Source organism: Hevea brasiliensis, chromosome 16 (assembly GCF_030052815.1).
Source record: "Hevea brasiliensis isolate MT/VB/25A 57/8 chromosome 16, ASM3005281v1, whole genome shotgun sequence".
Taxonomy (NCBI): domain Eukaryota; kingdom Viridiplantae; phylum Streptophyta; class Magnoliopsida; order Malpighiales; family Euphorbiaceae; genus Hevea; species Hevea brasiliensis.
In genome coordinates this window covers 63,976,830-63,991,230 of record NC_079508.1, presented here as the reverse complement: position 1 = coordinate 63,991,230, position 14,401 = coordinate 63,976,830, and the positions used below count along the sequence as shown (strand labels likewise).

Below are 14,401 nucleotides of genomic sequence, written 5' to 3'. Positions count from 1 at the left end.
GCTAGTTTCTAGGGCGAATCTAAGATTGATAAAATCGTAATCATAATGATAACAATGACGCTTGGGGGAAAAATATGCTCCACTGGGCAACTCAACAGCAAAGAACATATGGGACACGACTCCTAACAATAATATTTGGGTGGAAAAAAAAAATAAAAAACTTAAAACCATCTGCTATTCTCTTTTTTCATATGCCCCACCGGTCATTTAACTTATACGAGTGTATTTTTAAAAGTTAATAATTTTTTTTTATAAAATTTATTAAATTTTAATTTAATTTCATAAAAATTATTATAATTAAAAATTTTTAAATTAATTTCGGTCGACTATTTTAAAAATAAAATTATTTTATTTTATTAATTCTTTTTAAAAAAAATAAGATTTATAAAATGTATTTCATTTTCTATTCGTTATTAAATACTTTTCTTTTCTTTATTTTTTCTTCACTATCTGTAAAATAATTAATAGGTTAAAAATTAATCTTAAAACTTTTAATTTTTTATCATGAAATCAAATTCAATAAATTTTATAAAAAAAAAATTAAAATTTAATAATTTTATAAAACATTCATAAAATTAACTAACTGGACTTGTGATATTTACTCCAGCTCCACTGGTTTTCTAAGGCTATTAATTTTTATATTATATGCAAATCCCTTGTTTATTCTTTTCTCTTTTTTGTGACTTCAAACCTTCATTCTGTCACATCCAAACGTGCCTTGTGCAAGTCAAAGAAATGCAAGAGTGGAGATTTCGCCGCCGATTGGTTGAATTCTAAACTCCACTCCGAGAATTATTGATTCAGATGATTAAGAAGCAGGGTTTTCTTATTGATCTTTCAATATTTTAAAACAATTTTTTCAGGTTTTATTTATTTTCTGAAAATTGTTTTTAATTTTCAAGACATAGAAACAAGTTAACCTTGATAAGTGTGAAATATAAAGGCTCATTTAATAACAATAAAGCAGGTGACAGGCATAGGCTGTGCCTGTGAGAGAGTACTATGAAAATGAAGTATCCTTCCTTGTCAATAGGAGAAGGCTTTGTGAAAAAAAAAAAAAAAAAGCAGAATGCACATGTGGGAGTTAAGAAAGGTATTTAACTCATTGGCAGAGCAGTGCCTGTGCTTGCGCTTGTGCTTCTTCAATTCAGATCTAAAATGTAACTGTTCTTCATGAACTGAGACTCGTTCAGGATCTCATTGCTTAAAATCATTCATTTAAAGGAATGCCTTATTTGCTTCCTTTTAGGTAAAGCTTACTTCTTCTTTTGCTCCCATTATTGGTTTCAGAAGCTATGAGTACTTATCATTAGTCATCAACTTTACTGGACCTCTACTTATGCCATTTTTCTTTTTCTTTTTTCTTTTTAATTAATTTTTATGTCAAATGTACAAATATTTAATTTTTATACAATGTAAAACATATTAAACATTATCAAATTTTGATATTGAATTATCATATTCAACATATATTGTTTAATAAAATTTAAAACTACTAATATTATATAACATAAGATAGTCAATAAATTATACTTATTATTAAAATAAAATAAAAATAATTTAATTTATATTTATATAAGATAATTTAATTAATATCAATAATTTTATTTTGAAATATATTTGAACAAATGTTAGAAATCGAACTTATTAATTTATCCATTCTAATCGATCAAATTACGACGAGTTACTTTCTTATCAAAGTGATTAAATTCATTTAATATAAATTAAAATAAAAAATTTCTTCTGAAGCATGGTATATTGGTATCTAAACTTAGCTTCATATATAGCAAGAAGAGGGCACTGCACTGACAGGAGTGGCTAATCTTGCAAGATTTATTTGTACCTCTTTCATGTCTACACTTATTTTTGTATTTTAGGTAAAATTTCATTTTGGTAGGAGATGAATCTATGTCTTCTTGCTATGGATAATTAATATATATATTCTTTTCTCATTTTAAAAAATAAAAAATAAATAATTATCGTAAATGATTATTTTATCATAATATATTCTCTCAGAGGCTTATCATGATCAATAGTCATAATATAATTATTGTATGTAAAATGGTTATATTTTAAACTTTTTCTACTTATGGATTTTGTAATTGTTATATTTAAATGAAAGTACTGATTTAATTAACAACTTTATTATTGAAAATGATAAGAATTAAAAAATATATATATATATATATTTAAAATGTATTAATGTATTAGACTTAATTGGAGTTGAAAAGAAATAAGAGAGAAAATTGATTGGGAGGTAAAGTTATGATAATTTTATATATTGTCAATCACATTCAAAAACTATGATCACACAATATGAATTCTTAATTCACCACCAATCAAAATTGAAGAAAAGGATTAAAAAGCTAGTATTAGCTATTGATCTTAGCCTTAGGACTCAATATCATGAAGATGCCTCCTTTTTATCCTCATGATTTTGATTTAATTTATTTTAAATTCATTAAATATTAATTTAATAACTCAATTAGTAAAATTTTAGATAATTTATTTTAATAATTTTATACATAATCATGCTCATTAAATGTAAAAATAATAAATTTAATAATAAATTTAGTGTCATAACACTTTAAAAATTATATTTTTTTAGCAAATGTTCCATTAATTTAATTTTAATTAAAATTTGAACTTTCAACTCAAGAGTTATAACTCTAGAGGTGAATTAAATTAAAATTCAATGAATTTATTTATTTTTTATCATAAACATAATACTTTGTAAAGCATTCATCATGAACTTTAACAATTAGTTAACACTAAAGATTTTTTCCATTTTAATTCTATACTATTTCTCATTATCAAAAAAGTAAAAAAAAAGAAAATCTATATTTAACAAAATCTTTGAAATCTCAATTTTTTTATTTAAATTTTAAATTAGCCAAATTGAAATCAAAATATTTAAATATTTTTATCTCAAAATTTAAAATTTTAAAAATATTTAAATATTTGCTTTCTGTTTAAATTTTAAGTTAAATAATTTAAATTAAATAAAATATTTCTCAAAATTATAATTCAAAATATTTTGAAATAATTGAACAAACAATAATATGAAATCTATTATTATGGGTAATTTTATTTAAACCAGCTAAAATAAGCACTTATGTTAAAATTTAACTAAAAATTAGTATTAAAAAAATTAAAATATTTTAATATATTATTTCCAAAGGTAATTAAAAAGTGAAAAAATATATTTTGTATAATGAAAGAAAATTTTATTCATACCATCTACTCACTCCATTGATTTAATGAATACTATTAATAAAAACTATTGAAATACGTTAAATTTATTACATTTACAGAATTAAAATGTTTAAGATTATAGAAAAAAAAAATGTCAATCAAAAGGACACGATCACAAAGGGCACGGCTTAACCCAAAAAATTGCAGATGTGAAATGCCACATCATATGACAACCTCAACCAAAATTAAAAATTTTTGGACAAATTATATATTCCTTAAATTTAAAAATATATAAAATATGTTGCATTATACTAGGGACATTTAATAATTTTATTAAAATTTTAAATGTTTTGTGGGCCCAACTGCCTAATGCCTCATGCCATGTCATGACTTGTCTCACCTACTTCAATAATAAAAAAAAAACTTATAACTTTTAAAATAATTTCCAAAATGAGCATTATCTAATTATATATTATTGTAAATAATTTATTATATATAATGATTTATAAAAAAATTAAAAAAAAACCTATTTATATGATTAGGTAAAAAATATTTTTCCCCCAATAAAAAAAAACTTATAACTTTTAAAATAATTTTCAAAATGAGCATTATCTAATTATATATTATTGTAAATAATTTATTATGTATAATGATTTATAAAAAAACACCTATTTATATGTTCGGGTAAAAAAATATTTTTCTCCTAATTTTTACGTGGCAGTAAAAAACTAAAATTTGCAGACAGCAATCACGCCTTGATGAAGGGCTCTCTCTCTCTCTCGTGTATCTCTGTTGCTATTAAAACGTTAGCTCTCTCGTACTCTGACTCCCTCTATGTGATATTCCAACCATTTTTCAGGCGCATCTAGTCGGGAAACAGAGAACCCGTAAAGCCTCCACTTTTCAGTCTTTCTATGCTTTTTCTTTCAAGGATAACTCATTGCCATACAAGTGAGTTTTTCTTTTTCTTCTTTTTTTTTCCCCTTTGTTTTTGGTGATAACCTGTCATTCTAATCGAGTCTCAAACTGGGTTTTTCGTCAAGATATATGGAAATTTTTTGCATTTCACTTTTGGGTTTTGTTTAGATATTCTCTAGCTCTTTTTTGGAGCTGCGTAATGTGACAAGAGTAGGTGATTTGGAGATTAAAGACACTAGAATATGAAGCTGGTGTCTTGATTATTTTAATTCCAGAGTTCATAGAATAAAGGAAGGTTTTTAGAGTTCCGAGGCGTTCTTGATTATCTTAATAAAATTAAAGAATTTCATTGTCCCTTGTAATCTGTAGAGATAGCGTTATTAAATAATACTTTTTTAGCGTTATTAAATAATACTTTTTTAAGTGTCATTACATTTTTGGTGCAACAGATCAAGTGGCGTATTCTGTTGAGCTTTAAATCTATCCCGGAAAGGGTTGTTAAGTGGGTTTGGTGAATTGGAGGGAAAAATGTTAAAAATGTGCAAGTCAGTGAACTCTGTTAAAGACTGGGAGGTGAAAGTGAAGCTTTTGGGAGATGGAAAGGTTGCCAAGTTGAAGAACTCAATGGTTTCAAAGTCTCCAATGAAGCTATGGATTTTAAGGGCTATCACAACTGCACTTCTATGGACTTGTGTGATACAGTTGACGGCACTAGGAGAGATGTGGGGGCCAAGATTGTTGAAGGGTTGGCCTTCTTGTTTTAGTCATCCTGAAGTCGAGCTACCTTCTGTTCCCGCCAAAGTTGTTCTTCCTCCTAAGAGTGAGTTCAAGATTTTCTTGATCCCTTACTCTTTCTTGCTAATTATTTTCTTCTAGCTTAGGTGGACTCATTTTCTACTACTAAAGAAATAAACTGAAATTATTTAATCAAAATTTGCTCTATGCCTTCCTTTTCCCTTGTCATCTACTTGTATTAATGTCCGTCGATATGGTTGTTTTGATTTTTTCAATTACCATTTCATTTTGTTTATACATGACTGTCCTTTCTGTTTCACACCTTTTTTGGTTTAACTGACACTTCAAGGAGCATATTTAATTTGTTCTCTTATATAGGTTTCCCTTTTTATTTGATAAAACGTCTGAAATTCTGGTTTTATCTGTCCTTAATTTGGTAATTGTTGCTTGCAGGGATTTATAAGAATAATGGGTATCTTATTGTGTCCTGCAATGGAGGACTCAACCAAATGCGAGCAGCAGTGAGTTTATCACTATTTTAACTGCGACCATCATCAATAATGAAGTTGCTTTGATTGTGTGCTCTTATCTTGTTTAGTGTTGCTGCTTCTGATTAATTGTTACTTCTGGATCTTATCATGCAGATATGCGACATGGTTGCTATTGCTAGATATCTAAATGTAACTCTCATTGTTCCAGAGTTGGATAAAACCTCATTCTGGAATGATCCAAGGTATGTAGTTTCTCTATAGTCTCTTCAAACTCTCATTTCTTAGTGCCTCCAATTCAATTCAGAAGTTTCAATTATCTGATTAATTCTTTATGGGGCAGTGAGTTCCAAGACATATTTGACGTTCATCATTTCATCACTTCCTTGAGAGATGAGGTTCGTATATTGAAAGAGCTACCACCTAGGCTAAAAAGACGAATTGAATTGGGAATGTTCTACTCACTGCCACCAGTTAGTTGGTCAAACATGTCTTACTACCTCCATCAGGTTAGTTCACTGTAATTGTAAAGCAGCCAAACCATTATTGTTTTCATTTCCCTTTTTCTTATGATGCATTTTTGGACTAGTGCGACTAATTTTCAGAAATGTTTGCCAACAGATTCTGCCTTTGGTACAAAAGTACAAAGTTGTACATTTGAATAAAACTGATGCTCGTCTTGCTAATAATGGGCTACCTCTTGAGATTCAAAAGTTGCGCTGCCGTGTAAATTTTAATGCTCTGAGATTTACATCACAGATAGAAGAATTAGGTAGAAGGGTAGTCAGGATTTTAAGGGAGAAAGGCCCCTTCCTGGTCCTTCATCTCAGATATGAAATAGATATGTTGGCTTTCTCTGGCTGCACTCAAGGTTGTAACAGTGAAGAGGTTGAGGAACTGACAAGAATGAGGTAATTTTCTCTTTATTAGTTTGATTAATGTAAGCCTCTATAAAATGTAATTAACAATAGTGTATTTCACATTGTTAGATATGCTTATCCCTGGTGGAAGGAAAAAGTTATAAATTCTGAAATGAAAAGGAAAGAAGGTCTGTGTCCTTTGACCCCTGAGGAAACTGCTCTTGTATTGAGTGCACTGGGCATTGATCCTAATGTTCAAATTTATATTGCTGCTGGAGAAATATATGGTGGAGACAAAAGAATGAAGAGTTTGGCAACAACATTCCTGAATTTGGTTGGTAGAATGAAGCAAGAATCTCTCTTTTTATTTTATACGCAATAATGACAAAATAATTTTCCTTAATATGAAGCAGGTTAGGAAAGAAACTCTGCTGGGACCATCAGATCTGAAGTTTTTCCAGAACCACTCATCCCAAATGGCAGCATTGGATTATCTCGTCTCCCTGGAGGGTGACATATTTGTTCCTACATATGATGGCAATATGGCTAAAGTTGTTGAAGGCCATCGCAGGTAATGCATTGCTGCTAATTTTGTTCCACACTCCCAACTGATCATACTTTTTATATCTGGATTGAGTGCTGTTGCAATTAAAAATGAAACGAGTATCTCAAGTAATTTTTTTCCGCCAACCTGCCATCTTTTTGGGAAAGATCTGCAAAATCAAAGGGTTGCTACCTCTACCCAACTGAGAAGTTGAAAATCATTTGCCCATTTGGAGAATTAGGGAGGCCTTGTTGATGCTAAATTGTTTATTACTAATTTTCTTACAAAAATGAGAAGTCAAACCTGATATGCTGTCTCCTTTGTTTCAATGACAGATTTTTAGGATTCAAGAAGACTATTTCATTGGACAGAAAACTACTAGTCGGTTTAATAGATCAATACAACAAGGGATCATTGAGTTGGGATGAGTTCTCTACCACTGTGAAGGAAGTTCATGCTGATCGGATGGGGAGTCCAAAGCCACGGGTTATCATACCAGAAAAACCAAAGGAAGAAGATTATTTTTATGCCAATCCATGTGAGTGTTTGCAACTGTTAGATGAACCATTGAGTAGCACATGAACCTAGTCATGCCAACAAGATGGTCATCCTCGTACTTGGTGCCTATATGTATTTATCAGAGGAAAATAGCCTCATTTTTCACCGAGGCTTAAATACAGATTATTTCAACTCTGTTTGTGAAATTGAGCTTGGAAGAACTTGGGGCCTCAGCGGCTCAGCCTGGATCTTCTCAAGCAGCATCAACAAAGGATTTATGACTTAATTTATTTTTTAATAAACAGAATGTGTGTATAGCGGGAAAATGTGCCCATGTCAAGGCCTAAATCCAGTGAGCTGGTATGTAAAGAAGGATAATAGAAAGCTTTCCTTGATGCGAGATTTATGATGTATTGTGTAATCCTTCTCCACATTTCCCTCACTATGATTTTTTCAGCACCATATGTGTAATGAAACATTTATGCTTCTCTTTGCTCTGAGTTGAATATAGGATGTAAAAAATCCTACTTATCTTCACGTCTCTGTCATGATGGTAACAACAAAAGAAACTATCTCTTCATGATAAAATTATCATTCAGAAACAGGGAGTTGATGTGAACCCAGAAGCTCTTAAGATTTTTTTTTTTTAAATTATTTAGCATACCAATTATGTGCAAGTGCTTAAATAAATAAACAGCAACGGTTATATCACTTCTATCTAAATTACATTTGTAAACTTCATAACCCCAGATGCCAAGGTGGTTTCATCTTAAGAAAGAAAATAAACCAAAGATAAGAAGCAATCTTTTCTAATCATTGTCTTGGGTGCATTTGTTCATCTAGTGGTTTGGTAATAGAGTTCCCATGATGGCATAATCATTCTAAGTGGTTAGAGACTTAGAACATGTATTTCCTTCGTTATTTAGTTTGTCACTAAATGCAACTACTTATTTTATTATTTAAAGCACATTAAAGTATTGAATGTACTTAACCCCCATTCCATGATCTACATAAAAAAATGAGGCTATGCATAGTGACGCAGTTCTACTCAAGTCAACTCATGTTCCCTAGAAGATTCTTATAGAGGCAAGCAAAAGAACAAAAGCGAATTCAAGAGAAGGAAAATTTTATGTTAGTGGGTGATCCAAGAAATTATTCCTCACAAAGAAACAGGCTTTGGCCATACATGCTACTGAGGGGTAATGAATGTGAACCAGAAAAATAGTGCCTGAAACTAGGCTTTCCCAGCACACAACTGGTGGTAGAAGTGGGCTGCTTTTTTCATTTTTCAAAGATCTAATGACTATCCACAAAGGAAACCGAAGTTGTTGGTGAAGTCAATAAACCTGTTCGACATATAAATAGAAACCCTCCATTACATTAAGAATTCTAATTCATGAACAGTAAATTATAATTTTTTTTTTAATTTTTTAATATTCAACATTAACGATCTGTATGAATCATCATTTAAAAGGTTGACTTCACCCTAATAAAAGAATTTTTATCACAAAATGGGCTAATTGTAACTCAGGCATTTTGCCGTCCTAACGGACGGATTCTTTTCTTATCAGATGAAAAGTGGTTAGGATTTGGTGATTTACTAATAAGCAAATAATTCCTTTCCTTCCTCAGTGCTACAGTGTTTGAAATCCGCGACTGCAAAAGCTTCGGAATATGATTGAATTCTTGAAATTTGCAATTCAATCGATTATCATAGATGAAAGATCAATTTCTGTTTTGTCCACATGGCCTCCTATGAGTTTCAAAACCAAACTAAATGTCAAAACTGCATTTTTTTTAAATTATTTTTTATTCTATTTAAAAAATTAATTTTAAAAAATAATTTTATTATTTTAATATTCTTATTATTAAAATTTAACAATTTTAATTTTAATTTTTTTTACTATTTTTTAATTAATATATTAAAAAAAATCTTTTCTTAGCAATTACAAAACTAATTATTAGATACACCGGAAATACTAAAAAATAATGCTCCCTCTCTCACAAAAAAGTAGGTCCTTCCTACAATATAGAGAATGAATCCCACATAATTATGAGAAATGATGTATGTACACCGGATACACCTAATAATTTCTCAACTAAACTAAACACTCAATGTAATCCTCTAACCTGAAAATGCATGAACCTTTATATTAAAAAAAAATGCACCACAAAAAATTGTAGGAATGCCCAACACAAACCCAAGGACCAAAACTTGCCCACAATAGCTGCCCGAAGAGAGATTCGATAGCCAATAGAAGCCTTCAGGCCGTGCTGCCATACCTCGAAAAGCATAATCAAAAGCAAGTTCTCTTTATGTGCATGGAAGCCTCTGGATGAAACGACAGCCACCAATAAAAGAATAAATAACTCTTTTATTATTTTCCCCTGCCCAATGAAGGAGATTCCACCCAAGCAACCAGGCAAAGCATACAGCATAGACAAGTAGATATGTACAAGGACCTCGGCGTAATGGAAAAGCACACCATTTCCAAAATGGGAACCGAAAGAAGAAATCAGATGGATGAATTTAAACCACAATGAAACACTAGCTTTTTTCTGTTCTCAGTCTCTTATGAGCCTGATCAGAGTCTTCCATTAGATTCTCAACTTCACTTTGTTCCATCACTTGATTGTTAAAATACGCATTTTCTTGATCCTGTGGGAACAATGCAAAAAAGTAAAAGAATAATGAGGCAAGACAAGAAAACAGAGAAATGAACTAGACTACTAAGTTTTAACTCATCTAAAAATGGGTATTAAAGAAGCTAATATCTAGTCATAGTTGTTCAGAAGTCAGAGAGGCAAAATGGTCTTTAAATGATTAAGCTCAGAATCATAAACGGACCTTTGAACTTGATGCCATAATAGCTGCTCCCCTATTTCCTTGTTTGCCAACATCAATTTGCACTGAGATGTTTGTCTGAGTCAAATCCACACCTGAAGACCGTAGAGCTTGGGTCAAAGTATCCAATATCCTGTTGAAAACCACCATTCCAATTGGTAACAGCATACATAACATCCTTTTCCAGGAGTTTATTAAAGGAATCCTGACTAAGGGAAAGAGGTTACAACACCTCCAATCGCGAAGTGTACAAAAAAAAGAAAGTGTCAATAGAATTTGGAACAAAAACTTACTGGCATTCTTGACATGCAACAGACACAAACAACAATCAACTTCCCAAAGATCAAGTTACAAACTTGTAAAGCCTAAACCATATTATCATAAATGCCAGTGTCAAACCCTGTCAGAAGATCAGAAGTTCTCATTCCTAATCCTATGCAGCGTGAACTTCAGATCTTCAGTGGAACAAGGACACTTTCCTCTAACTTTATTAGTTGCAATCTGCATATACAAGCAACTAGCAGACATTCAACCACCACACGGAGCCTTTGATGGGCAAGGATGGCATAGCAAAAACAGCTTGTAAGTTATATTAATGGTCAGTAAACTTAGCACTCATTTTGTTTGGTCACTGAACTTTCCAATTGGTTTCGATCTAGCCACCCTGACCCGAATCATGCCAAATGGCCACTGGAAATCTGGCTTTGAATCAACATCAAAATATTTTAATCCCAATGGACCCGCCAAATTAAGTCCTCTCTCTAGATTTGAACAGTCCAATAAGTGCTCACCAATATGGATTTACTATAATAAGAAAACATTACTATAATTGCAAATTTACTCATGCCATTTCTTTCAAGGATATATATATTTTTTTTAGAGAGAGTGATTGGTGGGACTATTAAGACATAATCTGACATGGACTTCTCATAAAAATTGCAGTGTCTTTTTGGCTTAATTCTTATTAGATTGGGCAGACTGAAATGAATGGGACGCTCAGTAATAAGAATGGCCAAATTCAAGTTTCATGACCAAAAAAAGAATAGTACTAGTGAACATTGCTATAAATTACCCCAAATACAGCAGACATGCTAACTTTCTAAGAACAACCCAGTAAGAAAACTACTGGGCAAGAAAACTATTGTGATTTAACAACTAGAATGGCAATCAAAGCAATAGATTTGCCATAAAGTCAATGCAGATGCTCAGTTGCTTACCCTTGAGAATATGTATTTGAGAGGCTAACTGATCCAGTTTCAATCATTGGCTCCTCTTGTCCATTCAATGTATTGTTTGGAACAGTAAACTCAGAAGCAAACGGTCGACCCTGCCACAGTTGGGATTGAAGTTGGTATGCTATATTCTCAGTATCTGAAACAGATTCCTGCACAGCCTGAGCAATTACACCCTCCCTCTCAACAGCAGCAAACATATTTGCCTGCACTTGCACATTAAATGGAACTGCAGTGGTTCCCAGGTCAGATTCAGTTGAGTTGTTTACATTTGTGAGCATGACAGTAGTCTTATGGGCAGAACCATTCTTCAATACTTGGGAATGGTCCATTAAACCTTCTACAGGCGGGTTGTGATTTTTCTGTTTCAAACAGAAGACAAACCATCAGCATCAATAACACCCCTATGGAAGGAAACTGTGGAAAAAAAAAATAGTATTCACAATCACATCTGAAAAAGTCACATTAGGATCCATGTCCAAAAGATCTTCAATAAAGAAAAAGAACATCAATGCAGTTTTATTGTACTCCGTTGACATTATCAAAAATAACTACTACATACAAATGGTACATATTTAGATATAAAATTGTTCCATTGTATTTGTCCTATTCGAAGAACACATGGGAAACAAAGGCACGATTGTCTTTCATGGCCCTTCCAGTATTTTATTTTGCATGTCGAGGAAAAAACCAACATTACAAGTACAATAAATGAATGTGAATGCATTTTTCCTGAAAGAGTATTAACTGTCAAATATATTATAACTTTGGAGCAGAAATAGTACTTTGTCTCAAATGTTAAGTGCATTATTTCTTTTCATCAATAAAACATTTGAAAACCTCACAAGCTCACAATGTACATCAAGGCAATTATGAAAAAAAAAAAAAGAAGCAAAATTATCATTCAGAAATGACAATCAAGCACAAAATTCATTCAAGTACTACATTTATGTGAAAGTAAAAAACTTTCATGCGCTTGGGCATGTGTGCTTGTATAAATTTTACTCAACTATCCTGCAAATGCAAAACAAAGATGCAGAATTACATAATCCTCTTTGGCACCTGCCAAACAAGATATTCCCAACTGTATACCTTATTCCCATGTCATGAGGTCTAAAACAAAGTTAATAATCAAATTATAAAGGACTGTAAATAGCATGAAGAACAAGCAGCTCAAAATATGTATTTGGCATAAGCAATTCAAAGTACTACGGTACAACATTCACATGCACATTATGATTTATGAATTGATATTATACCCAGGGTGTCAATTTCGTCGGCTCTTGACTCCATCCTTGGTATGACCCCTCATACATTTGTAACTTTTCCTGTAAAAACTGAATGTACTCTATAACCTGCATATGATTATGCAAAATTTTTTTATCCATTCAATTTGGTAAAAAAAAAAAGGTTAAGAATGTTGTTCAATTGAAACAAAATTTTAAAACCGAGACATGACTTGGATAAATCAAGAGCACAAATGGTTGGCGCACCTCCAACAAGAATGAAGCCTTATCTCTTTTCTGATCATTTTGAGGTATAAGATCTCTCAAAATCTGGAACCTGTCCCACAAATACAGTTTTTCATGCATGAGAAGAAAACCACACCCATGGTGTTGATTTTCAAGAAGAATTTAACAAAGCAAAGAAGAGCACCAAAGTGTGAAACAATGATAATCAGAACAAGATTTTAACAGAGACTACTACCACCATAACCCAAATGTCATTCTTCAGAATTATGATGGATTACTGACAAATGATATTATAGCAAAGAAAATTTTTGATAAAAACTAAAGTCAAGTTCTAACTGGTTGTCTTGCCTGCATGGATCTTCTTTCTCTATTCATTTCCATCAAATGCTAAATTTTCATTGAACAACTATTGTCTCATATACTTCTCTTCTTATCTACTCCCACTACTTGAATCCAGTCACCTCCACACCTCTGCACTTGCAAGTCCACATTGGGCATTATCAAGAATTTTGATAATCAAAATTACCAATTAAATTTGCGTCATCTACAGAATCTTCAAAACTTAATTACGTAATTCACCACAAAATTTCCCCTGTATCTCTTCTTTTATTTATTTTCTTACTTCGCAACACAGCTATGCATTTCAATGCTACGAAGTCACCAACTTCAAAATCTTTTTACAATTAATGGAAAGCAATTCATCCTCAAAATTAGTATACCACACATTTCCTCAATTGGCACATTACTATCGCATGTAAATTATACAACAATTAAGCTTGCCTCTCATTAATCTTGCTCCTTCTACGGTGCTCTGTCTCCGAATGCTTGGACCTGTGCGTATTCAGCTTGTGATCACTGCTACTACCATCTACCTTCGCTAATTCACCTATGATTAAAATCAAATTTCAGGGAAAAAGAAACAAACACACATACAAAAGCAATATATGTGCATATGTACCTCTGTAGGAAGAGGAGTCGTAACCATCAGGTTCATCTTCTTCGTCGAGGTGAGACTTAGCGGATTTCACCATAATTCAACAGATTTCGATTCTTTTTACGCCAGAATTTTGCCTGTTTCAATTAAAAAGACGACTTTTAGACAACCAAACCAGAGCTCGAAACCGAAATGAAGCTCTAAACCATTAACCAAAAGCTAAACAATATCTGCACACCTAAGCAAATATTCTAAAGTTCCATACATAGGGGGAGAGAAAGAGAGAGAGTACTTGAAGGAGGAGAGAGGAAGAGGAGCGCGGACGGAAATGGAGCTCCGATGAGGTCCGAGGGGTCTGCAAAAAAGAACAGAGACGAGGGGAAATTCTGTGTACACTTGTGCAGAAAGGAATCCCTAAACGGTATGTTTTAATTAATTAATTGTTTATATTATATTTTTTTCTTGGACAAACAAAAGAATTTTCGAATCAATTTTCACACCATAAGACTTGACATATTAGCCTAATCCTTTATAACTAAAGGAAATTCTTATTTTTGACAACTACATTATTTGTACTTGATATTTTTAATATATTAAAAATAATATATTTTATATTTATATAATTTTAATTATTTTTAAAATAATAAAAAATCTCATAAGCTTTTAACTCATTAAAAAAT

At 31.7% G+C, this 14,401-nt stretch overlaps 2 protein-coding genes across 3 annotated transcripts; one reads left to right on the top strand and one right to left on the bottom strand.

Annotated features, from left to right (window-relative positions):
* Positions 1 to 3,955: 3,955 nt before the first annotated feature.
* Positions 3,956 to 7,659, top strand: LOC110672337 (rhamnogalacturonan I rhamnosyltransferase 1). Of its 2 annotated transcripts, none has more exons than XM_021835085.2 (9): positions 3,956 to 4,146; positions 4,563 to 4,933; positions 5,302 to 5,369; positions 5,493 to 5,581; positions 5,680 to 5,845; positions 5,958 to 6,247; positions 6,326 to 6,530; positions 6,607 to 6,767; positions 7,076 to 7,659. In XM_021835085.2, exons 2-9 carry the CDS (start codon positions 4,642 to 4,644, stop codon positions 7,320 to 7,322), a joined length of 1,518 nt encoding a protein of 505 aa, XP_021690777.2. In that variant the 5' UTR covers positions 3,956 to 4,146; positions 4,563 to 4,641; the 3' UTR covers positions 7,323 to 7,659. The 2 variants fall into 2 exon arrangements, with proteins under 2 accessions (XP_021690777.2, XP_021690778.2); XM_021835086.2 differs by having other exon boundaries at positions 3,963 to 4,146; positions 6,610 to 6,767.
* Positions 7,660 to 9,364: 1,705 nt separating this feature from the next.
* On the bottom strand, positions 9,365 to 14,162 carry LOC110672372 (transcription factor BIM2). The gene is made up of 8 exons (XM_021835135.2): positions 14,014 to 14,162; positions 13,746 to 13,858; positions 13,568 to 13,673; positions 12,809 to 12,878; positions 12,575 to 12,670; positions 11,301 to 11,677; positions 10,087 to 10,216; positions 9,365 to 9,897 (listed from the first exon to the last, which is right to left on the bottom strand). Exons 2-8 carry the CDS (start codon positions 13,816 to 13,818, stop codon positions 9,787 to 9,789), a joined length of 963 nt encoding a protein of 320 aa, XP_021690827.2. The 5' UTR covers positions 13,819 to 13,858; positions 14,014 to 14,162; the 3' UTR covers positions 9,365 to 9,786.
* Between the last annotated feature and the right edge of the window lie 239 nt (positions 14,163 to 14,401).